This window comes from Phyllopteryx taeniolatus, chromosome 8 (genome assembly GCF_024500385.1).
Source record: "Phyllopteryx taeniolatus isolate TA_2022b chromosome 8, UOR_Ptae_1.2, whole genome shotgun sequence".
Lineage (NCBI taxonomy): Eukaryota > Metazoa > Chordata > Actinopteri > Syngnathiformes > Syngnathidae > Phyllopteryx > Phyllopteryx taeniolatus.
Window position 1 is genome coordinate 12,133,872 of NC_084509.1, and position 26,312 is coordinate 12,160,183.

General features: G+C 42.2%; 1 protein-coding gene across 1 annotated transcript; it reads left to right on the forward strand.

The window, feature by feature from the left end:
- The first annotated feature begins 398 nt into the window (after window positions 1-398).
- Window positions 399-21,081, forward strand: znf296 (zinc finger protein 296). The gene is given in 6 exon segments (XM_061780842.1): window positions 399-642; window positions 1,489-1,641; window positions 2,388-2,477; window positions 6,739-6,998; window positions 7,000-7,138; window positions 18,000-21,081. Coding segments are annotated over 4 exon segments (2,052 nt in total). The 5' UTR covers window positions 399-642; window positions 1,489-1,641; window positions 2,388-2,425; the 3' UTR covers window positions 19,601-21,081.
- The last annotated feature ends 5,231 nt before the right edge of the window (window positions 21,082-26,312 follow it).

The window sequence follows — 26,312 nt, forward strand, 5'->3', positions numbered from 1 at the left end:
AGAGGCATCACTGTGGAAAATATTTCTCAGCTTTTATTTACATTTCAACAAAAAATGGCATGTCCAAAATTACTCATACCATTTGGAAACTGTCGAAGTCTATGGGAAAATTTTATATAAAAAAAAAAAAAAGTCTGAAGTTTTGTACCGTTCAAGCTGTTCTAAAGCATCCTAATTTCCCTGCTTGATTGGGAACAGCTATTTTAATCAACTCAACAGGTAAAAAAAACAGCAGCTTTCTGCAGTTGGTTTATGGAGGGTCATGGAAAAGACAAAGGAGCTCACTGAGGACCTGTGGCTGCTCACAAGTCAGGAAACAGCTATAAGGCCATATCTAATTTAAGACGTTCTGTACTGTGGAAAATTTCAGAGGAATCCAAAAGTGACACCTGTGCTGGCCAGGAGGATAGTGAGAGAGGTGAAAAATAATCTAAATATCACCACCAATGCCATCCTGGTGAATCTGGGCTATGCTGGTGCAAACGTCTCACGGTAGACAGTCCAACAGACACTGCACACTGCTGGGCTCCATGGACACAGACCAGGGAGGAAACCCCTTCTCCAGGAAACTCATTCGAAAGCCTGCTTGGCCTTTGCAAATGCTTATCTGGACATAGAAGATTTCTGGTCTTCTGTTTTATGGTAAGATGAAACAAATTGATTCGGTTGGTCACAGTGATGTATCCCTTATTTGGTGTTTAAAAAAAAAAAAGAAAATTCAGCACTACAACAACTCAAACAACTGCAAAAGTGGTGACGAAATGGTTAGCGGGCAAAAACATTTTTTGCAGTGGCCCAGCCAGAGTCCTAACTTAAATCTAATTGAGATTCTGTGGAGGGATCTGAAGATCAGCAATTACAGGAACCGTTTGTTTGCTCTAATAGTTAAGACTTTCCTATTGATTATTGAGAAGGGTATGAAAAATTTTAGATATCCCACTTTTTGTTCAAATGTATACAGTGTCGTGAAAAAGCATTGGCCCCTTTCTCAAATTCTTATTTTTGCATCGTTTCCCCACTTTGTTTAAGATGATCAAACAAATGCAAATATCAGACAAATCTAACCCAAGTGAACGTAAATTATGTTTTTAAATGGTGATTTCATTTATTAAGGGGGGCGGGGGGGTGGAAATCAGTTACCTGGTCCTGTGTGGGGAAAGTAATAGCCCTCTAAACCGAATAACTGTTTGGGCCATCCTCAGCAGCAACAATTGAAATCAAGCGTTTTCTAGAACTGGCAATGAGTCTTTCACATCTCTGTGGAGATATTTTGGCCCACTCTTCCTTGTTAATAAATGAAATCACCATTTAAAAACGTTTTAGGTTCACTTGGGTTATATTTGCCTGATATTTAGATTTAGCTCAAACCCGGGTTAAGAATCGTTTATTATGTTCGGCATTTTGTCAGAGCTGCTGTTGCTTTTTTAAAAGGGGTTTAGAAATAAAAAAAAATATAATAATTTACAATTGCACGCATTCATTTACTAGTGGTGGTAAGCTACTTGTTCAGCTTCCCTGGGGGGCCGTCTAACGGAAGACGGCTGCCGTGCTGCGCCTACGTCCCCACCGACCACCACCACCGATTCATGGACAATGCGGACGACATGCGCTCTGCTCCACGTCACCACAATATTAATTGAGGTGAGTGAAAAAGAAAATTGCGGTGGGAATAAATGGTAAACATTTCAAATGCATGAAAGCATTTTTAAAATGAAATTGCTTGGTTGAAAGTAGTTTTAACTGTTTAAAAATCAGTGTATTTGTTTTTAAGTGTATTTTCTTATGTGAAGGAATGATGGTGTTAAAAATTACACATTTTTATTAAAAAAATATTTGAAATTTATATTGTACCTCGAACACTTCACAAGAGGTCCTCGGTTTACAACGGTCCCGACATACGAGCTTTTTTGGAGGATATGAACCGTGCTTAATGAACTACTTTCTGCAACAGCGTAAAGATACGTGGTAACCCGCCACAAGAAAGCACGTAAGTTACAGCGGCCTTTACGTACTGATTGTCATGTGATTGTTTTGTACTTTTCTACTGCGTTACGTCGCATCCCGGCTTGCGCACACACTGACCTCCCGCCGTAAACCGAGGACCCCTGCGTGTTAGGACACGCATGTGGTTTTGTGGGCGTGGTTTTGTGGCCCGGACACGCCCCCTTGTTTCCCTCCGCTCGCCGGCTGCGTGAAGCAGAAGGAAGAAGACGCGTGAACTTGAACGCAGCCTTGTCAGTCCAGTCCACGCAGGGGGAGTAGACGGCACACAAGCGCAAGGAGCCCACTCCGTCTTATCACACAGCGAGCACCTGGACTCAACCACCACTTTTTTTTTTTTTTTTGCCCCACTTATTCTTATTTTTTTGTTGTTGTTGTTTTCGTAGTTTTTGAAGAGGGGAAGAAGCGCGCAGGCGTCGCCGCGATGTCCAGACGCAAACTTGGCAGCAGACCGCAGCACCTGAGTGCAATTCACGGTGAGAACGAAGCACGCTGAGGGGGGTTAAGGGACATGTCAATATGTTGGCCTTCGGTTCCGTTCAATATTTCATTGGCTGATAATGAAATGAAATGATGTGCTCAATGTCGTCGTCATCTCTCGTAAGGAGCCGCGAACGCTCGAGTCAATATGCCGACTATATTTGATTATTTCGTAATAATAGTAGTAGTTCCTGGGAAGTTATGGCTACTTATTTCGCACCCTACTTTAAAATTAATAATCAAATTATATATTTTTAAGAAAAACAAAATAGTATTTGAATTTGACTTTAAAAAAAAAAAAAAAAAAAAAAAAAAAAACTAAACATGACGAAACTAGTGCGTGCGTTGTGTGACCACAGTCTACCTGACTGTTATGCGTGTGTGCGTGCGTGCGACCGCGCCTTGCAAGTCTGCACAAACAGCCTCAGCTCTGAAACAGGAAAGGTGACATTTTTGAGTAACAAGTGGCGAGATGAAGCTCCCCACTGTACTGTCTGTACCTGTCCTGGGCTGCCGCTCCATTGGCCCCGGTCCAGGCACAGAGGTGTGCCGGTGACCGGTGTTGAGCAACAGGACCTCTTTTTTTCCACTCCCCAGCAGGGGCCACTTTTGTGTCGAGAAAGTCCTCCGATGGCCAGACTAGCTTAAAAAAATGTGTTTAAAACGTAACATTCCTCTGAGGGTTTATTTGTTTTTAAATATGCATGGCAGGCCGGATCAAAACGGAGCCATCAAGAACTAGAGTGGGCTAACTACATTTTTGTCTTTTTTGTTGAGAGACACTGCATCGATGTCCTCAGTGTTGTTTGTTTGTGTTGTAAGTTATATGCAGTTATATGTATATCTTTTAGTCAAATACTGGTCTAGATCAAGGTTCTGTTCCAATTTTGATACATAGGAGGCAGTCCAGTATTGCACTCAGCGGTGATGGATTAAAAAAGTTGTCATTTTGGAGGGGTGGGGTTCTGCCACTGACGTCACACCAAGACATTGGGGGGGGTTGATTTTGGCAATGAAAAGCAGGTGTTTCAAAGGCAATTAGTTATTTGCCAATTGCTTCAAAACTGATATTGGTAATGACTGCCAGTTTCATTTAATTTGAGCAACCAAAAAAAACATAAAATTAACTTCTTAGTGACCCCATAGCTCCTTTAAAGTAGTTTCTGTCTGACTGCGTCACTTACTGCCAATCTTTTGGCCTGGTTTCAAAGTTCTTGCTTCTTGCTCTAACCACATGTGTCAGGTATGAGGTCACATGTCACATTTGTGAGCTTCAAACACACACACACACACATACGTAGGAAGGCAGGCCGAGCGGCTCTTATCTTACACCTTTGGTCATTTTTTTCTCCCCTTTTATTGCATTCCGCTTCCTGTTGAGAAACACTCTGCGGTATGAGTCTTCGGGCACAAATATAATGGATACAAAAGTCTACACACCTCTTTTCAAATGCCAGGTTTGATGATACCAGAAGGAAAAAAAACTGTACAATTCAATTGGATAAAAAAAAAATATATATTTTCACTGTGCACAGCCTCTTATAACTGGAGATGTGGCTGTGTTCAGAATTTTTAAAAATCACATTACTATCTAGTAGAACTTTATTTGGGGTTAATCAAAAGGCTCTTTAAATGGTGACAGGCGTGTGCTAATGAATTTGTACATATTATTACTTACTACATCATCTAAACTTTTGGGGTTAATCAGGGTCATTTTAAATGGTGGCAGGTCTGTGCTGATGAGTTTGAATGTGATTGCTTAATTCGGAACACAGCCACACTCCCAGTTATAAGAGGTTGTGTACACTTGTACAACCACATTTAACATGTTTATTTTTTACTTCCCCTCTTAAATTTTGCTTTTTTAATTGAGTTGTCTAGATGAATCATTAATGGTGGAAAATGTTGAAATGATCTTGGTCTAATTTTTCTGTAACACAAAAACCTTGCATTTGAAAAGGGGTGTGTAGACTTTAGATCCACTATTTGACTTGAAATCACTCGACTGGGCCCATTAGCGCCTTTCATCTAATTCTAAAAAAGCAAATAAAACCTCAAAGCAAGTGTTATAAAAATCCCCAACAAAATATGAAGGGCACAAATGCTCATTGTATATCCTCAAAAACATCACATTTTTCAAAAAGGTTCCCTACCTCTGCACGAGAGGATGTCATACGTTGTTTGAGGTGAATGAGGTGATGTCTGCCCTCACCCCCTCCCTCCCCCCTTGTGTCTCTGTGGGTCTTGTGAGCGAGCCGATCAGTTCTGGGTCGCTTGAAGGAAGTGGTCAGTGGCCTGTGAGCAGTTTGGCCTCATTGTGATGCTGTTTTTGACTGACACAGGCGCTTGAAATCAGCCACGATGCTGTGCGTGTGCGTGCTGTTGAACACACGTGACACCTGCTGAAAAATAAGACATTCATTATTTTTCTTAGTTGTAGTTTCTTAGTTGTTTAACTGTGAGAGCAACCTAGAGTCTCGTCAGTATTTCAAATCTGTAATACACCTGCACAATCTAGTGCGATACATTACAATTCTGCTTTGAAAATTATAATAATGCTTGTGTCAATCAGAAGTGAGGATGCTGATTCTACAGCTCCTGTATTGGATCTCATTAGGATTATGCAGGTGTACCTACTGCTGTGTCCAGTGGGTGTACATAAGTCTTTATTAGGCTGGCTTCCGTGTATCTAAAATTATCTCTCATAAGGAAAATGCTACTTAAGAACCAGAAAAGCAAGATTTATTTTATTTTTATTTTTTTTACAGTGAGGATGTTTTCAACTTTAATTTGTACTGGATCTCATAAAAGGAGCCGGTGTACATAATATTTTGACATAATAATATAATCAATCCATGGAGTCATCACCCCAAAAATGTGTAACTGCATTTCTTGATTACCGAAGTCCAACTTAAACTGTGGTTGGTAATAATAGTATTTATAGTACATTTTATGTACAGGCACCTTTCTGGGCACTCTTGGACACCATACAGAGCATAAATGCCACAACAACAATGAAAAAGATCAAAGCAAAATTAAATAAATATGAGGAAATTGGAAAAGGGTAATCAAAGCACTTCAGTTACTTGCTTCACAACATATTGTACATAACATACTTAACGTGCTTGCCATTAAGTAGTCGGGTGACATAATTAACTACCTCCTAGAAAGAAAAATTGAAAATGTAATTATAGAATTGAAACACTTTTACAATTTCTTAGTTTTATATACATATACTTCTGTTTACATTTATTGAAATATATTTAATTGTAATTTCTTTAAATATAATGCAGGAAATGGATATATGAAAACATGGCTAATTATTGTATTTAAATATTAAATATTAAAAATATTTTATACAACTGTGTTTAATTGATTTAAAAAAATATAATTCATCCATCCATTTTCTGTATCGCTTATCCTCACTCGGGTCGCGGGCGTGCTGGAGCCTATCCCTGCTATCTTCGGGCAAGAGGCGGGGTACACCCTGAATTGGTTGCCAGTCAATCGCAGGGCACATAAAAACAAACAACCAAACGCACTCACATTCACACCTAAGGGCAATTTAGAGTCCTCAATCAACCTACCAAGCATGTTATTGGGATGTGGGAGGAAACCGGAGTACCCGAAGAAAACCTACACAGGCACGGGGAGAACATCCAAACTCCACACAGGCGGGGCCGGCATTTGAACCCCGGTCCTCAGAACTGGGAGGCAGATGTGCCAACCAGTCGTCCACCGTACTGCCGAAACAAATATCAATTTGTGAAAATATATTCAATTATTACTTTCATTTTATATGCATATACTTTTTGACATTTAATTCCTTTCATTTAATTTGTAAATTAAAGGAATGTATGTATGCAAACATGAAAGGGTTAACAAATTATTTGTTTAATTGTATCTCTTTTATGTAAATTATTAAACATACCACATAAATATTGTCACTGTCGGGGGGAATCATTGTATCTTCAAACCCATAACGCATTTTTCAAGAAATCTTTTAAAAATAGCATATTTTTGTACTTATACATTGTATGGTAAGGAGCAAGGTATTTTCAAAACTTTAGATTGGTTAATATTTGTAAAATTATTAAAACAACGTAACGTAAAGTGAATAACAGACCCATTTAGGGACTGACCAATAGTTATTATTTATTATTGTTATGTATTTATGTTTTACTTTTTTTTAATACTGTATGCTTTGAAATTATTTAAATTCAGCAGTCTAACTCTGTATCTTTCCGTGTTTCTTAGAATCTCCTGACTCAGCGGACGCAAGCGTCCCCCCGCCACAGGACCACCGCTCGACCCCACACATCCTGACCTCCGACGGGGGCGGCGACGGTGACCTCCTGACATGCGGCCAGTGCAGCCGGGCCTTCCCCCTGGCGCACATCCTGGCCTTCATCCAGCACAAACAGGGCAACTGTCTCCCCCGAAACCAAACCGCCGACGCCCGCGCCGCGCCCCCCCCACCCGCCCGCCGGGCCCTGCAACAACATTGCGCCACCGCCCCCCCCCTCCGCCAGGACCACCGTGGCCGCCTTCGCCGCGCTGGGACCGGGCTTCATCGAGCTGAGGAGAGAGGAGGCGGCGGCCAGGGACCAAGTCTGGGGGGCGGAGCTTGATGTGAAGGTGGAGCCCGGCAAAGCAGGTGAGTCCTGGGAAGAAAAGAAAAAGGCAGCTTGCTAATTAGCCAGGCTGTTTTTTTGTACCCGCATTTTCCTATCCCACCCCCCACCTCATGAGTCCAGCTCATTAGCTAGCCGTTGCCACTAGCAGGCCTTGGTGAGTTAGTGATGCAAAGGCTAATTGTGTAGAAACCAGTGGCGTTAGGAGGCTTTCGGAGGGGCCCCAGGGGACCCCCCCCCCCACCATGCTGAGCACCTGAGCTCCATGCCCGCTCCCCATTCGCCACCAACCCCCTGCCTGCTTGTCTCTGAGGTGGCTAGGTAAACATGCTCCGACTCCTGGGATTATACAACGACTGCTGTCAAGTTAGGAGCACGGAAGGAGCTTCAGCTGACGTATAGTGTGTAAACCCTAAAGTCGACAAGCGCCATTTCGACAGAAATAGAGCCACGCCTGCTCGCTGACTACCTGTCACAACATCGTCCGACGTTGCATTTCCTAACTCTCCAAAACTAAACAACTCCTATGTAAAAGTCTTTAACCCACAAGTGCCATTTTACTGCAGCTAGCGTCATCTCCATTGAAGCCAATCATGAGGCTAGGTTTGGGCATCGAGAATCGAGAACCGTTTGGAACCGGGACTAACCTTCCGGGTCTCCCGGAATCGTTCAAATTTATACATTTCGGGTACCAGTTTCGATGCCTACAGTCCGCCGACCCTGAAGAAGAAGTGAAAACCAACGAAGAACGCGCACGAAAGACGTGCTTGAGCCCAACGACAGTGGCGAACAAAAGTGTCTTAACTAGGTTAAAATTAATGACCAGTCGCCTCAGTGCAACACTTGGAATAAGATTGTTGTGCAAAGGAGGCTTTCACGATCTGTCGTGCTCCCCCCTACTCCGAGCCTGAGCCTACATCGCACGGAACTTCAGTCAAGTCAATTGGGTGAGTGAAACAATAAAATACATCTATGCCAACATTGAGGTAACAAGATAAACGGTTGGTTGCACTTTTGCACTGATGGTTTTTAGCATTTATTTTACTCTAAAAACCAACGTAAGAGCCGATGACAGGAAAAAAATGCTTAACATCGAGCTAAAACCTCACCGTAGCAACTTTACATCACAATGAATTGGGGAAAAAATTCACGTAAACGTCTCACAGTATCACAAACACTAACCTAGTGCCTCATCGGTTGGTAGGGGAAGGAATCAACATTTTTTAGCATTTGGTTCCATTCATAAAAATAAAAAAAATGGTGTTGTGTGGAGTTACTTTTCGTGTTAAAGTTAAAACTTGCACATATAAACCATTTGACATGATAAAACACTCCCAAATAACTATTTTAACAATGCTATATTTAACTTTTAGCTGAAAAATCTATTAACGAATATTAAGTCAATTGGGTTAGTTCCACACACATTGCCTTTTAGTTCACAGGTTTGATATTGATACTGGTTATGAAGAACCCTGAGTCAAATGTTTATTTTAGTTTATGCTGCGGGCTGCTAAGAAAATGGATGTTCATAATTTGGACACCCTTTATTTAAACCATGCAAACTTTTTTGACCCAGCCCCCGAAAAAAATCTGAATCGAGAATCATTTGGAACTGGAATCGAAATGAGGATCCGAAACCGGGACCGGAATTGCTCAAATTCAAACGATGCTCAACCCTACATGGGCCCATACGTATTTACGTCATCAGGTAATTGTCATGTACTGTACGTCCTCAGACATGTCTGCACCTGTGATTTTTCATCAACTCTCTGCTAATATAGCTACAATTGTGCTTGAAAGTGGCCGTAAAATACGAGAACCTTCAACCGTATTGCCTATGGTTAATTGCGTAAAACTGTCGCAACAGAGATGATGTCATGAAACTCATTGGTGACACTTGAATTAGTGATCAGTGCCGCAGGTCCTCTACAATGATTTTTTTTTTAATTCACAAAGCATAACACCTACCATTCCTGTGTAATTATGTGAACATTTTGAAATTATTTTCTTGGAGTTGACTTTTTTTTTTTTGATGAAATGATATCAAAGACCTCTTTAAAAATGGTTTTTTTCAACATTAGCCACTTAGTTGCTTAATTCATATAGAATGCAATCCCCCAAATAAAAATTGGTAGCTTTAACCTGGAACCAGAAATTAAAAAAATTGTACTGAGTTCACAAAACATGGAAATGTCTGCTTTTGAGTTTGGACTCTTCATTTAAAAACTAAATTCTGATAGATGTTCCATAAAATTGTACTAATTTATTTCCAACACTCTATTCTCTTCATTTTGTAACATTGCCCTTGGCGGCACTGCAGTGTATGTTCTATTTTTTTATTTAGTTTTTTAGTCCAATCAGATTTCAGCCTCTATGTGTTGCCATGTCAAACTACTCTGCCCACAGCCTTCAGAATCAGTAGTGATAGGACTGTTTTTTTGGACCAATCAGATATTTCAAAATGGTCCTCACACAGTCTCAATGATGTCATAATTTTTCCATCCTCTGATTGGTTGGTCTGAGCAAAACCTTTCAACTTCAGCTCGCAAAGTCAACTGTAACAATTTTCAGACATTAATATATTTAATAATCTGCATCTCTGATGAGCATTATGTATTTTACTTACATTTAAAAAAAAATTTTTTTTTGTCATCCATCCATTTTCTTTTCCGCTTATCCTCACTAGGGTCGCGGGCTGCTGGAGCCTATCCCAGCTATCTTCGGGCGGGAGGCGGGGTACACCCTCAACCAGTCGCCAGCCAATCGCAGGGCATGTTTTTGTCATGTTATCAGATAAATATTGATTCTGAACTGCTCCAGATGATGTACATCGCACTGTTGCATGCTGTTATTTTAAATTAAATCATGTAAATCCCCACTGACCGCTACCGCTGTCACCTCTCACAAGGAAGTTGTAGACTCATAGATAGATAGATGGATAGAAGAGCGTTATTAATTTATGATACCACAATTTACAGTTAGGCTTAATAAAATTGTGAGAACACATGTAAGAACACCGCGAGTGACATCCTGCTTCCCAAATAGTGAGCCTGCAATCATCAGATGTTGAGTTTTAATAGAATGGACAACTTTAATTATGGCAGTATGTCGAACCTGCCAAATAGTGAGCTCAGTGATTAACGCTGTCATTTATAATAGGTTATTAAAAGCTCATCAACTGTTTATAACATAACCATTATAAGCCTCTTCGTAAACACTTGTTCCAAATTATCATGGGTGTAGGTTTTCTGTGTAAGTTTTTGCATATATTGTTTTTCTGGTCTCATTGGAAAAAATCTCAAACAGGTTTGATAATTGGTTTCCTAGCTAAGCCTAATTAAAGGGAAATTACTCAAAGAGGTTGTTCCACATTACTGTAATTTAGAAAAGTCTGTTGATGATGGGGGGGTGGGGGGGCGTTGACCAATTTCTTTAGCCTCTTTAGGGTACCCGAAGGTGTCAAAATGACCTGCAAAATATCTGGAGTCTCTGACCTTTTCCTGCCTTGGTACAAAAACAAGAACCAGGCCTTCTGCTGTAAAATAGTTCTCATGCGAGAAAACTAACCATTCATCTCTCTCTCTCTCTCTCTCTCTCTCTCTCTCTCTCTCTCTCTCTCTCTCTCTCTCTCTCTCTCTCTCTCTATATATATATATATATATGTTACTTACTCATAAAATATTACATGGCTTTGCATCTCGCTGACTTAATGGTACCGTGTATTCTGTCTCGAAACCTACGTTTGCAACATGCTGGTCTTTCTGTGAAATCATATCCAGTTTGAAGAAAATGCACTAAGATCATGGAGGATGTCTTCATGTCAAAACAAGTTAAATCCAGATCTGAGCAACACTTTGTGCCAATGTAGATTGAACATAGAATATTCCAAAGAACATGTTTTAAATAACTGTATTCCGTTTCATCAGAATAGTTGTGCATATGTAGGCATTTAATTGCAACAACAAAGGCGAAGTTTCATAGAAAATGTTTTTGTGCCTTGGAGGAGGTCTGTGCTCTTGTTGAAACTATCAAACGGACACAGCATCTCGCAGCAGCTAAACGAGTGTCCCTCACGCACATGTCGAAACCTCCAGTGTCGTGTACACACACGTTAGCAGTTCCTTCCTTTGTGCAACGCTCAGGGAGGAGGGTGGGGGGAGTGCTGCGTGCACTATTTCCGTCCAGCTACAACGTCTCGTTTTTTGGGTTTTTTTTCACCCTCATCAACCAGAGCAGAGTACACGTCACAATAGTACATACATTTTACATTAAGTACTGTGCCCAAGTCTTATAGGTCGTCTCATTTGTTGTTTTAGAGAGAAATAGCGGGAGTGGTAACACTGTAATAACTGTAGAGAATTATGTCTTCTTCACTTTTGTTAGAATGATGAACACAAAACAGAAGAAAATTACAGTATTAAATGATTGTGGCATGTAATTAGTGCCTCCTCACAATACAATTTTACCGGCTCATGTAGTCAAGCCCAAAATGATTCATACGCTGCCCAAATTTTGAGTTTGTGTATTTGTATCTCTTGAATGTTTCTTTTTTTGCCACGAATGATGCAAGAAAGTGGCAAAAGACTGTAAGAAGGCATGTTAAGAGATATTAATACATGCATATATGATGGATTAGAATTTTCTAGATGTATGTTAAAAGTTACCGGGATCCTTTAGAGTGGTGCAAAATATTGTTTTCTCAAAATTGGAAGAGAGATGAATAATGTTCAAAAATGTATATGGTGAATATTTATTAACATTGTGAATAACAAGTCTTTAAGTAATTTAAACAACTGTTAATAACGTCTTTTGCCACTTTCTTATCATACAAGATTCACTTTAACTATACAAATTTGCCAGCTTGTAGAATAGTATAATATATATATATATATAATAATAACAATAATAAGATATTTATCTAGCACCTTTCAAGGGGCCCAAGGACGATTGTATATAGTTTATTTTATGTGTAATTATTTTATGGAATACTTGTAAAGACCTCTACGTCTTTGCAATTCGAATTCACTCAATCTGCAGATTTATTTTGGGAACGTATCCCCCATTATTTGTGGAAAAACTTGCCTATTAGTCCAAAATTTGTAAAAAAAATTTTTGTAACAAAATACAGTGGTGCCTTGAGATACCAGTAACCCTGCTTACAAGATTTTGGAGATACGAACTGTTGGTAAACGTAAAACAAAAAGAGTTACACATTGTATATTTTAAACAACCACAGTTTTGCTTTAGATAAGTCTGTTTAGCTTAATGCTACCAAAGAATGCAAAACGCCTTTGACTGCCTTACAAATAGGGTCTATGTGGCAGTGTTATAATGCTTGAAGCAGCAGATATTTGAACACAAACTGTCCAGCAACACATGTAGACTTAATATAATACAGGCATATTTATTTTTTATCCTCTGCAAAAAAACGGCTATTATTACTGCAGCTCACTAAGTCAGTTGTGAAACTCTTCTTTGTGTTTGTCGGTATTATACTGCCCCAATGTGGCCATGGTGCACACACCAGAAGGAGGAGCACAATGTCCATTGAATTTAAGCAAAATATGTGGCAAAAATTGTTTATTTCCATTGTATTTATTTATGTAGTATGTTTGTATTGATTATGCATTACAATTTTTGCTATTGTTTTTAATTGGGAGGCTGGAACGACTTAATGTCATTTCCATTCATTTCAATGCGGAAAGATGATTTGAGATCCAAGTGGGTTGAGTTACGTGTGAGATCACAGAACCAACTAAACTTGTATCTCTGGCACCACCGTATTGTCCAAAAATACATGTGGCGAAAATTAAACTTTGTACAAACTCTACCCTCTATAAATGCTCAATGGAATGGCCCTCTAATTAATGTCATTGGGGGAAATAATAAATTTTAAAAAATTGTACTTTTGCACAGGACTTTAATAAATTGGGGGTTTAAAGTTTTGTTACTGAATGAATATTTTAAACAAAATTAATTGGCTCAACTTCTAGTGTGTTTGCCTGGGACTATAAATGACGAACACACATCACGTATTGACATACAATGTAAGTGAACAATCAATAAAATCACACTCAAATAATAATGGACAGCCAATTTGGGCCTGGCGAGCTCTTTTGAGTGAAAGTGAGAGAGCGGTTATCCCGCAAGCAGACATGTCTCTTCTTTTTTCTACATCCAAGAAAGACGTGCGGTGTGTGTGTGTGTGTGTGTGGTGGTGGTGGTGGGGGGGTTAGAGTGCGGATGGATTACTGAAGAGCCATGTGCATCTGTCTCGTTCCTTTTTATTTATTCTCCTTGTTTGTTTGTTTTTTTTATTCATCTTCACAGCCACCCTCCTCCGTCTTCAGCACACTTTTCCTTCGCCCTCTTTCAATTTCTCACCTCCCCTCTCTGTCTCAGCCTCCCGGGGGAGAAGAGATTCTGCCTGCTGCTCGTTAGTGCTCCCAGCCAATCTGCATTTTTAATTAGTAGTTATTGCTTCTGCTTAATATTCAAGTGCTACCCCGGGCCAAATGGGAATCCTTACACACACAAAAAAACTGAGAGTGGAGAGAGAGAAAGAGAGAGAGAGAGCGAGAGAGACAGACAGACAGACAGAGAGAGAGAGAGAGAGAGAGAAAAGCTGGGTATTGTGTTTCACTGCGGGACCACAAGACAAAAGCCACCACGGAACCCAACCACCCTCCCACCCTCCGCTGCCGCCCCCTCAGGGATAGATTTGGGGGCGGAGGGCTTGGAGGATGGGTCTCAAGTACAATCCAAAGGGGTGACATATTTTCACGGTGTCCTCCCCTCCCTTGCGCTACTTTATAATCTTTTTATCTCATTTTCTTTTTTTATCTCCTGAGCCCTGACCTACCTATCTCTCTTTTCCTGCTCTCACCCTATTTTTTTTATTTTTTTCTCCATCCCAACTTTGCTGGCTCCCTCCTCGGGCTAGGTTAAAGGACATGAACACCACATAGGCAGAAAAGAGGGGAGAAAGAAACGGAGGAACAGTTGCTCTCTTTTTCATCTCTCTCCTCCTCCCCTCCAGTAAAATACAGAAGGATTTGACTTGAGGAAACATGAAAGAGGCTTATAGCAGTCGGCTTTGAACCTCTCCGAAAGAAAGAAAAAGAAAAAATAGAACACTTTCACCCCCCCACTTCCTCAATTCGGAGATCCTCTCTCAGTGTTGATTAATACAGAAAAGGCCTCATTTGTCAAGCAGGGTGAGTCAGTGTCTCATTTGCATAAAGCATTCGTTTTCCACGTTCTGCTAATTAGCAATTTGCAGCTTAATTGGAAAGTGGCTTCTCGCTTAGGAGACAAAGCTATCCACGTATAAAAATATCTGCAAGATGTACCAGGCAACACGCCTCCGCTTTGCCCAGCCGGGAAAACGCCACTTCCCCCAGCCATCCTCTCTTTAATGTCGACGGAAGACGCACTCAAGTCGCCTATCGTTTTCCTGATAGACACCGCCAATCAATCAGGGACCCATTACGGTGCTTCATTCTCAATCTTAAAACCAATACGTTTTGGACATTTAATTGTATGCTTCCATGGATGGTTAGTGACGATTTTGTTCAACGATTTCTAGTTGGAACCACTGCTTCTCCATAAAATAACAACCGAGTTTAGTTATGAATAAAGCCGACTTCATACCTTCTTCCTTTGCTCGTTTTTCCTCCTCCTCTTTGCTTTTCTTTTGTAATTGTACACCTGATAGTTTTGACCTTTTCCTCTTCATGTTTCAGTAGGTAACTACATTTCCCATCATTACCTAAGAATGACCCCCACACCCACCATATCTTCTGCATCTCGTCTACTGAGGGCAACTCCACAAGGAGGCGCAAATTCCCATACAAATGGCAACAATTTACATGTCATGGTGCTAAGAGAAAACCATTTCATGTAGCATTTTTTTCTTTTTTTTTTTTTTTTTTTTTTTCGCGGGGGCTGCGTATAGGGCACCCACTCAGAAATGCAGCCCTGCATATTGCACATACCAGAAACCACCACTAATATTCCAGTATTGTTGTGTCCTCTCCACATACAACCCCAATTCCAATGAAGTTGGGACGTTGTGTTAAACATAAATAAAAACAGAATACAATGATTTGCAAATCATGTTCAACCTATATTTAATTGAATACACTAAAAAGACAAGATATTTAATGTTCAAACTGATAAACTTGATTGTTTTTAGCAAATAATCATTAACTTAGAATTTTATGGCTGCAACACGTTCCAAAAAAGCTGGGACAGGGTCATGTTTACCACTGTGTTACATCACCTTTTCTTTTAACAACATTCAATAAATGTTTGGGAACTGAGGACACCAATTGTTGAAGCTTTGTAGGTGGAATTCTTTCCCATTCTTGCTTGATGTACAGTTTCAGCTGTTCAACAGTCCGGGGTCTCCGTTGTCGTATTTTACGCTTCATAATGCGTCACACATTTTCAATAGGAGACAGGTCTGGACTGCAGGCAAGCCAGTCTCGTACCCGCACTCTTTTACTACGAAGCCACGGTGTTGTAACGTGCAGAATGTGGTTTGGCATTGTCTTGCTGAAATAAGCAGGGGTGTCCATGAAAAAGACGTTGCTTGGATGGCAGCATATGTTTCTCCAAAACCTGTATGTACCTTTCAGCATTAATGGTGCCTTCATAGATTTGTAAGTTACCCATGCCATTGGCACTAACACAGCCCCATACCATCACAGATGCTGGCTTTTGAACTTTGCGTCCATAACAGTCCGGATGGTTCTTTTCCTCTATGGCCCGGAGGACACGACGTCCACAATTTCCAAAAATAAATTGAAATGTGGACTCGTCGGACCACAGAAGACTTTTCCACTTTTCATCAGTCCATCTTAGATGAGCTCCGGCGCAGAGAAACCGGCGGCGTTTCTGGGTGTTGTTGATAAATGACTTTTGCTTTGCATAGAAGAGTTTCAAGTTGCACTTACGGATGTAACGGCGAACTGTATTTACTGACATTGGTTTTCTGAAGTGTTCCTGAGCCCATGTAGTGATATCCTTTACACATTGATGTCGGTTTTTGATGAAGTGCCGCCTGAGGGATCGAAGTTTTGGTTTTTGGCCTTGCCGCTTACATGCAGTGATTTCTCCAGATTCTCTGAACCTTTTGATGATGATATGGACCGTAGATGATGAAATCCCTAAATTCCTTGCAATTGTATGTTGAGGAACATTGTCCTTAAACTGTTCGACTATTTTCTCACACACATGTTCACAAAGAGGTGAACCTCGCCCCATCTTTTGAATGACTGAGCAATTCAGGGAAGCTCCTTTTATACCCAATCATGGCACCCACCTGTTCCCAATTAGCCTGTTCACCTGCGGGATGTTCCAAACAGGTGTTTGATGAGCATTCCTCAACTTTCTCAGTCTTTTTTGCCACCTGTCCCAGCATTTTTGGAACGGGTTCCAGCCATAAAATTTTATGTTAATGATTATTTGCTAAAAACAATAAAGTTTATCAGTTTGAACATTAAATATCTTGTCTTTGTAGTGTATTCAATTAAATCTAGGTTTAACATGATTTGCAAATCATTGTATTCGGTTTTTATTTGTTTAACACAACGTCCCAACTTAATTGGAATTGGGGTTGTACATGGATCTGCACACTACAGGTGCATCTCAATGAATTAAAATATGGAGGAAAATTTGATTGCGTTCATTCCAGTGTTCCCTCGCTATATTGTGGTTCACTTACTACGGATTGTTTTTCATATTCATATCGCGCGTAATTCACCGTATCGCAGGATTTTTAGTGTATGCTATATTTTTGGGGGATTAAAAAGAGAAAAAAAATAATTAAAACGTATTACAAGGAATAAAATGTACTACAACTGTGCCTTACTGTACGTTTAAAAAGGTGTTTAAGAGTATAGAAAGTGTGTATAAGGGTATGGTAAAGGTTAATAGGAGTGTGTGGAAGATTAGAGTCTGGGGATGTTCATAAAACTTTAAAATATGTATAAATTATTTTTAAAATGTGGTTGCACACTTCGCGGATTTCACTTAGTGAGGGTTGTGCTCTGGAACCTAACCCCCGCAATAAACGTGGGATTACTGTACAATTCAAAAAGGGAAAATAACACTGTATATATATTCATTACACACAGTGAAATATTTAGATTTTTTTTTTATTTTATTTTTTTTTATTTTGATGATTACAAGAAATTTGAATGTTAAATAAGAAATGATCCAAATTATTTTAAATATAAAATTGTATATTTAATTCCAACTTTGTATCATGAGTTTCACTTATGAGTGTCACTTTTTGAATTGAACTACTGATTTAAATGATCTCAACTATACATTGACAAGTGTAATTCAATGATTTGGTGGCTTGGTGCTGTCTCCATGAGTTAGAACTGGCCAACACAGCAGCGAATTCGGGCAAGCGCAATTGTGTTAGTGGGGGTTGAATATCCGAGCTCTGGCTGCAGCTGGAGGGGCGTTTCTAAAGTCTCCAATAACACCATACATTTCCTGGCTTTGTCGCTTTTTTTAAAATAGTTGTTGTAGGGGTCTGAATACTCATAGTTGCTAAGTTGTCAGCTGGACCACACTCTCTTTTAAGACTCTGAGCTTCACCGCACCCTACAGTTAGAGGGGGTCTGATTGAGCAGTGGCTCATTTGCATGAGATCAGAATCATCTTTATTTGCCAAGTATGTCCAACAAACACACAAGGAATTTGACAACAGACAGTCAATTGACTTAGAACAGAGATGGGACTGCCCCCTCAAAACAGGTCAGGGTGTACCTCGCCTCTTGCCTGATTCAGATGGTATAAGCTTCTGCTCACCTGTGACCTTTGCGTGCATCACTAAACTAAGTGTTCTGTTCATGTTTATCCCAGGGTACGAGGAGCCCTCCTACTTCACCTGCCAGCAGTGTGAGAGTGTGTTGCCCTCTGCCTGGGCCCTGCTGCAGCACGCCCAGCACACGCACTCCTTCAATATCTACCAGGAGGACGACGATGACTACGACGTCCGAGTGAGAGGAGGCTTGAAAGAGAACAAACCTGTCACGGCCACGCTGGACCCTCGCCGCTTGAGCCAAGCGCTCGCCTCCGCCTTCCAGCCCTCCACCCTGCACCTGGCTCGCGCCCGCCCGACGCCTGCTGCTCTGCACGCCAACAACCTACAGGCTCTGAACTTCTCTGAGCGGCTGAGGGAGCTTGCTGTGGGCACCAACAATAACAGCAACATCCCTGCCATCGGCTCGCCAGGGGGCCTGGCACCATCCCCGTCGTCCTCCCCGCCTGCAGCGTCCCCCTTTCCTCAAACGGGAGTCCTCCAGTCCGACTTACACTGCAAGCTGTGCAACCACAGCTTTCAGTCCCCGCGCGCCCTGTCCACCCACCGCCGGACACACGCGTGCGAGAGGCCATACCACTGCGGAGTGTGCGGCCAGGCCTTCTCCCAGAGCGGTCACCTGGCCCGCCACATCAGGAGCCACCACCGGGAGGCTGCAGGGAGCGGCTATGAATCAGCAGACGTGATGGTAATTGAGTCCAACAGGGGGAGGTTTCAAATGCAGCCAGTGAAGGCGATGTTGGAAGTGAGAGCACAAGGCTCCTCAGAATTGGACATGACCTTGCCCAAGCACCCCAACCTCGCTTCAAGCCTGATGATGCTCCCCTCACAGGTCAGACCTCCAGACAGAGAGCTGCTGAGGCTCTACCAGACCCAGAGGGATGCTGGTGAGGAGGAGGTCGAGACGCAGGGGGAGCCGCGGAACAACTCCCCCTGCGCCAGCCCCTCCGAGGGCTCCCTGGAGAGCGGGGAGACAGGAGGCAGCGGCGAGAGCGGCATTGCGAGTGGGAACTGCACGCCCAAGCGGCCCGAGACTAGCGAGCGGCCCGAGATCATTGACTTTAGCTCGGCCAAAGTCAGCGAGGCGGTGCAGGAGTGGCAGAGAGACAACGAGCGGAGGAACACCGGCGGAGGAAGCGCCAAGGTGATGTCCGGCTCAGCGACCAAGAAAAAGAAGGACGAGGCCTGCGAGTACTGCGGCAAGCAGTTCCGCAACAGCAGCAACCTGACGGTGCACCGCCGCAGCCACACGGGCGAGCGGCCATACCGCTGCGGACTGTGCAGCTACGCCTGCGCTCAGAGCTCCAAGCTGACGCGGCACATGAAGACGCACGGCGCCCAGGGAGCCAAGGCGCCCTTCTTGTGCCAGCTGTGCGCCGTGCCTTTCACCGTCTACGCTACCCTGGAGAAGCACCTGAAGAAGGTGCACGGCCTCACCCATGCCAGCGTAGGCACCTACGCCCAGGCGAGCGCCGCCGTCATAAAGGCCGAAGAGGCGGCGGCGGTTGTGAAGATGGAGGAAGAGGAAGCCAGTCTGGATCAGATAGCCACCATGGTGAAGGAAAGACAAGATCAGGATGGGGGGGGCACAGGGGGTCCAGCCATGATGGAAGGGGCTGTGGCTTTGACTCCAGCTCCCTGAGAGCCCCCTTCAAACTAAACCGTGTACAAGACTGAAATGGCCCCACAATAAAATCATCCTGTCTCTCACTCACTGATCTGACAGACGATCCATGTGAAACCTGGAGTAGAAAAAGGTAGGGGAACCGAAGCGGTCATATACAAAAACAAAAACAATTTTTTTTTTTTTAATAAAAATTCAAGCTGCGGGCTGAGAAAGTGCCTACATGTGTGACCACAGAACAAAACGGTGACATTCAACAGGGACATTACTAGTGCTGCAGAACAGGAAGTGTGCTGCCATAGTCCATGCCAACACAGGAAACCCCATCGCCACACGTTGCAGGTGATGCAAAGGCGCCATTTGTCGCTCTTCGTGTGCCCCACCGGATGACGTATAACTATCAGATCATAGAAAAAACTGATGCTAACATATAGATAGAAATAATTTCCTGTTGACAAGGTCTTTTAAAGACTAGGATGCAAACACGAACACTGTCTCCAGTGTGCCAACTTTCTTTTTAAAGGCCCTTGCTCATCTCTAAACGCCATGTTTACAAGCCTCACGGGGGACCCGGCGAGGTTGCTCTGCCGACTTCTCATGACAAATGTGAATAGACTTTCTCGTGTGTGAGCTCTTACAGGATTACTTTCTATGCAGCAAAACTGTTAGTCTCCCCCTGCGTGTGAAATGGGTGTATATTACCTTTTTGTTCTTGTTGTTTACATTTGTAAAATTTGGAGCCTGTGCATGTTTTGCAGCTGTTATTATTTCCTGGTTCTGTGTGTGTTTTAAATAATTTCTAATTTATGAATGTTGCACCTTTTGTGGTTGTGGAAGTAAGAGCGGAGTGGCGCACTTAATTGATTGAGCGAGCTTTTTTCTCTGTGTGCGTGCAACGTCACTTCTACTTTAACTGTGTCCCGTGACCGCATGCATCGTTTTGGATCATTTTGTCCAGAACTCAAGTAAACATGTTTGTCCTGTGTGTGTCGCAAGACAGGTGTGTGTGTGTGTGAGTGAGAGAGTGAGAGAGTGAGAGAGAGAGAGAGAGTGAGAGAGTGAGAGTGAGACAGCAATGAGAGAGAGAGAAACTGAGAGACCGGTATTCAATTCAAGGTATCAGAGAGACTGTGTACTGTTTTTGTGTGAGTCTTTTAGAGAAGTGTTTGATGTGTGAGAGAATGTGTGACTGTTTGCCTGTGAGACAGTGATGACAGAATAGATGAGGGTAGCGAGAGAGTGCGTGTGTGACCACTGTCCAGCTATATCAGGGACACCAAAACAATGAGCGTTGTCTAAAAGCAGTGTAACTGTTCAGGGATCATATTTTGTATATAGATTGACAATCTTGCTGTTATTGTTATTATATTCTGACTGCCTGTCGCTGTTACATGCCCCCAAACCTCTCCTGCTGATTGTCTCGTTGTCGGCTCAACATTTGCCTGTCTGACAGTTTTATAACCTTGTCATGAGGAGCCTCAATAAAGAGCTGAGTTGTATTTCTGTAGTGTGGTGTTTTATTTTTTTGTGTTTGACAGTTATCCAGATTACAAAACGATAAAACTTGAAATTACAAAGAACCTACTTAAGTACACTGAAGCGTTCTCCCCCTCCCCCGAAACAAAACATGCTGTGGTCCCATCATCTTAGGTCATCCTCCATGAATGAACCAGGAAGTAGTCTGCCTACACACACAAGGATAACTATAGCATATTTAACTTTATTTCCAGGAATTAGTTTTGTATTTTGACATCTAAGTCACAATCAAAGCATTCCCCTTACACTAGAATAAAAAATGGTACAGTCCTGTCATCTTAAATCATCCTCCATAAACTAAAATAAGGTGTGCTTTTGATTTTCACTTTTTTTTCTTCTTTTTGATATTTGAATCATTATGCAAGCATTCTCCATATTCCAGAATAAAAAATAATATGGTCAAGTCAGGTTGCATCATATTCCGTAAGCAGAGCATGCTAGCTTACAAATAGCTGCGTAGCTAGAGACCTAACTAGCTAGCTAGCCAGCTAGATAGATACCTTATTAATTCTGTGAAGGAAATAAATTGATAAACATTCAGAAATATGGTGCTTCCTTGAGTCAAAAACAGTCTGGTCTTGTTGTTTTTCCATCATCCTCTGTGATCCAGGAAGCAGTCTGCTAGCTAACAAATGGAATACAAGTTTAGCACGCCACCATTTTAAGTTTTAAGAGCTGTTTGAGATAGTGAGGGACTCTTATCCCTACTTCAGAATCAAACATGTTTTGGTCAAGTCAGATTAAAAAATGGTACAGTCATGGTGTTTTATTTGATCCTGCGTGAACAATGAAGTAGCCTACCAGCATATGGACAGATTGACAAACGACAACTACGACACGATGTTCTTTTTCCAATCAAATTGCATTTCTATGTGATTTGAGTCAAGATGAAAATGTTCCCCACCTCCTCCAAGAATGGTACAGTCCCTGTCTTATATTTTCCTAATTAAGCTAGCATAAAGTAAACTATCATAACGGCAAACAAACAAGTAGAAATCCTGTAATGCATGTTTTTCTTTCTCTCCCCCCCCCCCCCCCCCCCCCCCACACACTTTTTGCTTCTTCATTGACAATGGAAACATTCTCTCTTTAAAATGGTACAGTTCTATCATCTTCTTTGCCCAGAAGCATTTTTTTCCCCCCACTTGTGTTAGAATTTCTTTCTCTTTTCCCCCCCCCCACAAATTGCACTTTAAACAATCTCCCTACCTTACGTTAATATAGGGGAATTGATTTTCTCTTTTTGGTGGACCAGGAAGTGGCAATAATTAGTAAGGCGGAAGTTAGAAATCCATTGAAGAGGATGAAAAATGGAAAGGCAGTTGGTCCTGATGACATTCCTGTGGAGGTATGGAAGCATCTAGGAGAGGTGGCTGTGGAGTTTTTGACCAGCTTGTTCAATAGAATTCTAGCGTGCGAGAAGATGCCTGAGGAATGGAGGAAAAGTGTGCTGGTGCCCATTTTTAAGAACAAGGTTGATGTGCAAAGCAGTGGTAACTATAGAGGAATAAAGTTGATGAGCCACCCAGTGAAGTTATGGGAAAAAGTAGTGGAGGCTAGACTTAGGACAGAAGTGAGTATTTGCCTTGAAGATGTTGATGGAAAAGTACAGAGAAGGTCAGAAGGAGCTACATTGTGTCTTTGTAGATCTAGAGAAAGCCTATGACAGAGTACTCAGAGAGGAACTGTGGTACTGCATGAGGAAGTCTGGAGTGGCAGAGAAGTATGTTAGAATAATACAGGACATGTACAAGGGCAACAGAACAGTGGTGAGGTGTGCTGTAGGTGTGACAGACGAATTTAAGGTTGAGGTGGGATTGCATCAGGGATCAGCCCTGAGCCCCTTCCTGTTTGCAGTGGTGATGGATAGGTTGACAGATGAGGTTAGACTGGAATCCCCGTGGACCATGATGTTTGCAGATGACATTGTGATCTGCAGTGAGAGCAGGGAGCAGGTGGAGGAACGGTTAGAAAGATGGAGGCATGCACTGGAAAGCAGAGGAATGAAGATTAGCTGAAGTAAAACAGAATATATGTGCATGAATGAGAGGGGTGGAGGCTACAGGGAGAAGAGATGGCAAGGGTAGAGGACTTTAAATACTTGGGGTCAACCGTCCAGAGCAATGGTGAGTGTGGTCAGGAAGTGAAGAAACGGGTCCAAGCAGGTTGGAACGGGTGGAGGAAGGTGTCAGGTGTGTTATGTGACAGAAGAGTCTCTGCGAGGATGAAGGGCAAAGACTATAAAACACTGGTGAGGCCAGCCATCCTGTACGGATTAGAGACAGTGGCACTGAAGAGACAACAGGAAGCAGAGCTGGAGGTGGCGGAAATGAAGATGTTGAGGTTCGCTCTCGGAGTGACCAGGTTGGATAAAATTAGAAATGAGCTCATCAGAGGGAGGTTAGACATTTTGGAGACAAAGTTAGCGAGAGCAGACTTTGATGGTTTGTAGTGAGTATATTGGTAGAAGGATGATGAGGATGGAGCTGCCAGGCAAGAGAGCTAGAGGAAGACCAAAGAGAAGGTTGATTGATGTCGTGAGGGAAGATATGAGGGGAGTTGGTGTTCGAGAGGAGGATGCAGGAGATAGGCTCTCATGGAAAAGGATGACGCGCTGTGGCGACCCCTAAAGGGACAAGCCGAAAGGAAAAGAAGATTTTCTCTTTTTGTTCTTCCTACTCCAACATCAAAATGGTACATTCAAGTCATCTTTTTGAGAGGAGGAGGTAACCTGTTAGGATGTGGACGAACAAATATACGTATATACATATGGCACTCCACAATGTTTTTTAAAGTTTTGGTGGAGTATTTCATTTTGTCTTTTCAGTCACAAATGGTACAGTCCTATCATCTTACCTCATTCCTCCTTGAACCAGGAAGTAGTCTGATAACTGACAAAGAAACAGAAATGCAGCACTCTGCTGTTTGAGGAATTGATCTTCTTTTTTTCTATTTAAGTCACAATATAATTATTTCCCTACATCAAAAATGGTACATCACATCATTTGAAGTCATCTATGTGAACCAGGATGTAGGCTGCTAGCCTAGCCCACAGGCAAAAATGGCACTCCACAATTTAAAAAAAACTAACAAAAACAGATTTTATATATATATATATATATATTTGGTTATTTTTAGTTTTTTTTTTCATTCACAATGAAACCACGCCCCCTAAAATGGTACATTCCTATCAATTATGTCATTCAAATGTATTCAAGTCATTTGAAATCATGTTCTTGTGAAACAGCAAGTAGCCTGCTAGCATACGGACAAATATAGCACTCCACATTTTTTCTGTTGTAATATTTTTTTCCCCTTTTGCATCTTTATTCACAATGGAACCGCTGCCACTCCTAAAAACAAATACAGCCCTAGAGCAATAAACCTCATCCTCTGTGAACCACAAAAAGTCATCTGATTGCTAAAAAAAAATAAAAAATAAACATGTATTATGTTTTCACTTTTGTTTGATGAAATGAGTTTAATGCAGCCCTATGGGGGGCACAAGCCAGTGCAAATGGTAGGCCGGTCCCAAGCCTCGATAAATGCAGAGGGAAGGGCATCCGGTTTAAAACTTTGTCAAACAAATATGAGCATTCATCCAAAGAATTGCATGCCAAATTGGTCGTGGGCCGGGTTAACAATGTCCGCCACCGGCGCCATTAACGCGCAGGGTGCCGGTGGAAATTCAACTACTGTGCGTCGAAGATGGAGAGGTGGAAAGCAGGTTCTTAGACAGAAAGAAAAGAGGAAAGCACAGAGCCTAGAGCTGAATGTGGGGACTTTGAATGTTAAGACTCTGACAGGAAAATCTTGAGAGTTTCTTGATATGATGATTAGTAGAAAGGTTTATATATTGTTTGTCCAGGAGAGCAGGTGGAAAGGCAGTAAGGCTAGACGTTTAGGGGCAGGGTTCAAATTATTTTACCATGGTGTAGATGAGAAGAGAAATGAAGTAGGGGTTATTTTAAAGGAAGAGTTGGCTAAGAATGTCTTGGAGGTGAAAAGAGTATCAGATCGAGTGATGAGGCTGAAACTTGAAATTGAGGGTGTTATGTATAATGTGATTAGTGGCTATGCCCCACAGGTAGAATGTGACCGAAAGGTGAAAGAGAAATGCTGGAAGGAGCTAGACAAAGTAGTTCTGGGCATCCCGGATAGAGAGAGTCGTGATTGGTGCAGATTGTAATGGACATGTTGGACATGCGGAAGTCTGGAGTGACAGAGATGTATGTTAGAATAATACAGGACATGTATGAGGGCAGCAGAACAGTGGATCTGCATCAGGGATTAGCCCTGAGCCCCTTCCTGTTTGCAGTGGTGATGGATAGGCTGACAGATGAGGTTAGGCTGGAATCCCCATGGACCATTATGCTCACAGATGACATTGTGATCTGCAGTAAAAGCAGGGAGTAGGTGGATGAACACTTAGAAAGGTGGAGGCATGCACTGGAAAGGAGAGGAATGAATATTAGCCGAAGTAAGACAGAATATATGTGCATGAATGAGAGGGGTGGAGGCTACAGGGAGAAGAGATAGGGAGGGTGGAGGACTTTAAATACTTGGGGTCAACCGTCCAGAGCAATGGTGAGTGTGGTCAGGAAGTGAAGAAACGGGTCCAAGCAGGTTGGAACAGGTGGAGGAAGGTGTCAGGTGTGTTGTGTGACAGAAGAGACTCTGCTAGGGTGAAGGGCAAAGATTATAAAACAGTGGTGAGTCCAGCCATGATGTACGGATTAGAGACAGTGGCACTGAAGAGACAACAGGAAGCAGAGCTGGAGGTGGCGGGAATTAAGATGTTGATGTTCTCTCTCGGAGTGACCAGGTTGGATAAAATTAGAAATGAGCTCATCAGAGGGACAGCCAACATTGGATGTTTTGGAGACAAAGTTAGAGAGAGCAGACTTTGATGGTGTGGACACGTCCATAGGAGAGCTAGTGAGTAGTATAGTGGTAGAAGGATGATTAAGATGGAGCTAACAGGCAAGAGAGCTAGAGGAAGACCAAAGAGAAGGTTGATCGATGTAGCGAGGGAAGACATGAGGGCAGTTGGTGTTCGAGAGGAGGATGCAGGAGATAGGCTTACATGGAAAAGGATGACACGCTGTGGCCGAGAGGAAGAGAAGAATTTGATGAAATGATTTTCTTTTTTTGCTATTTGAGTCTCTATAGAAGTATTTCCCTAGCCTAGTCA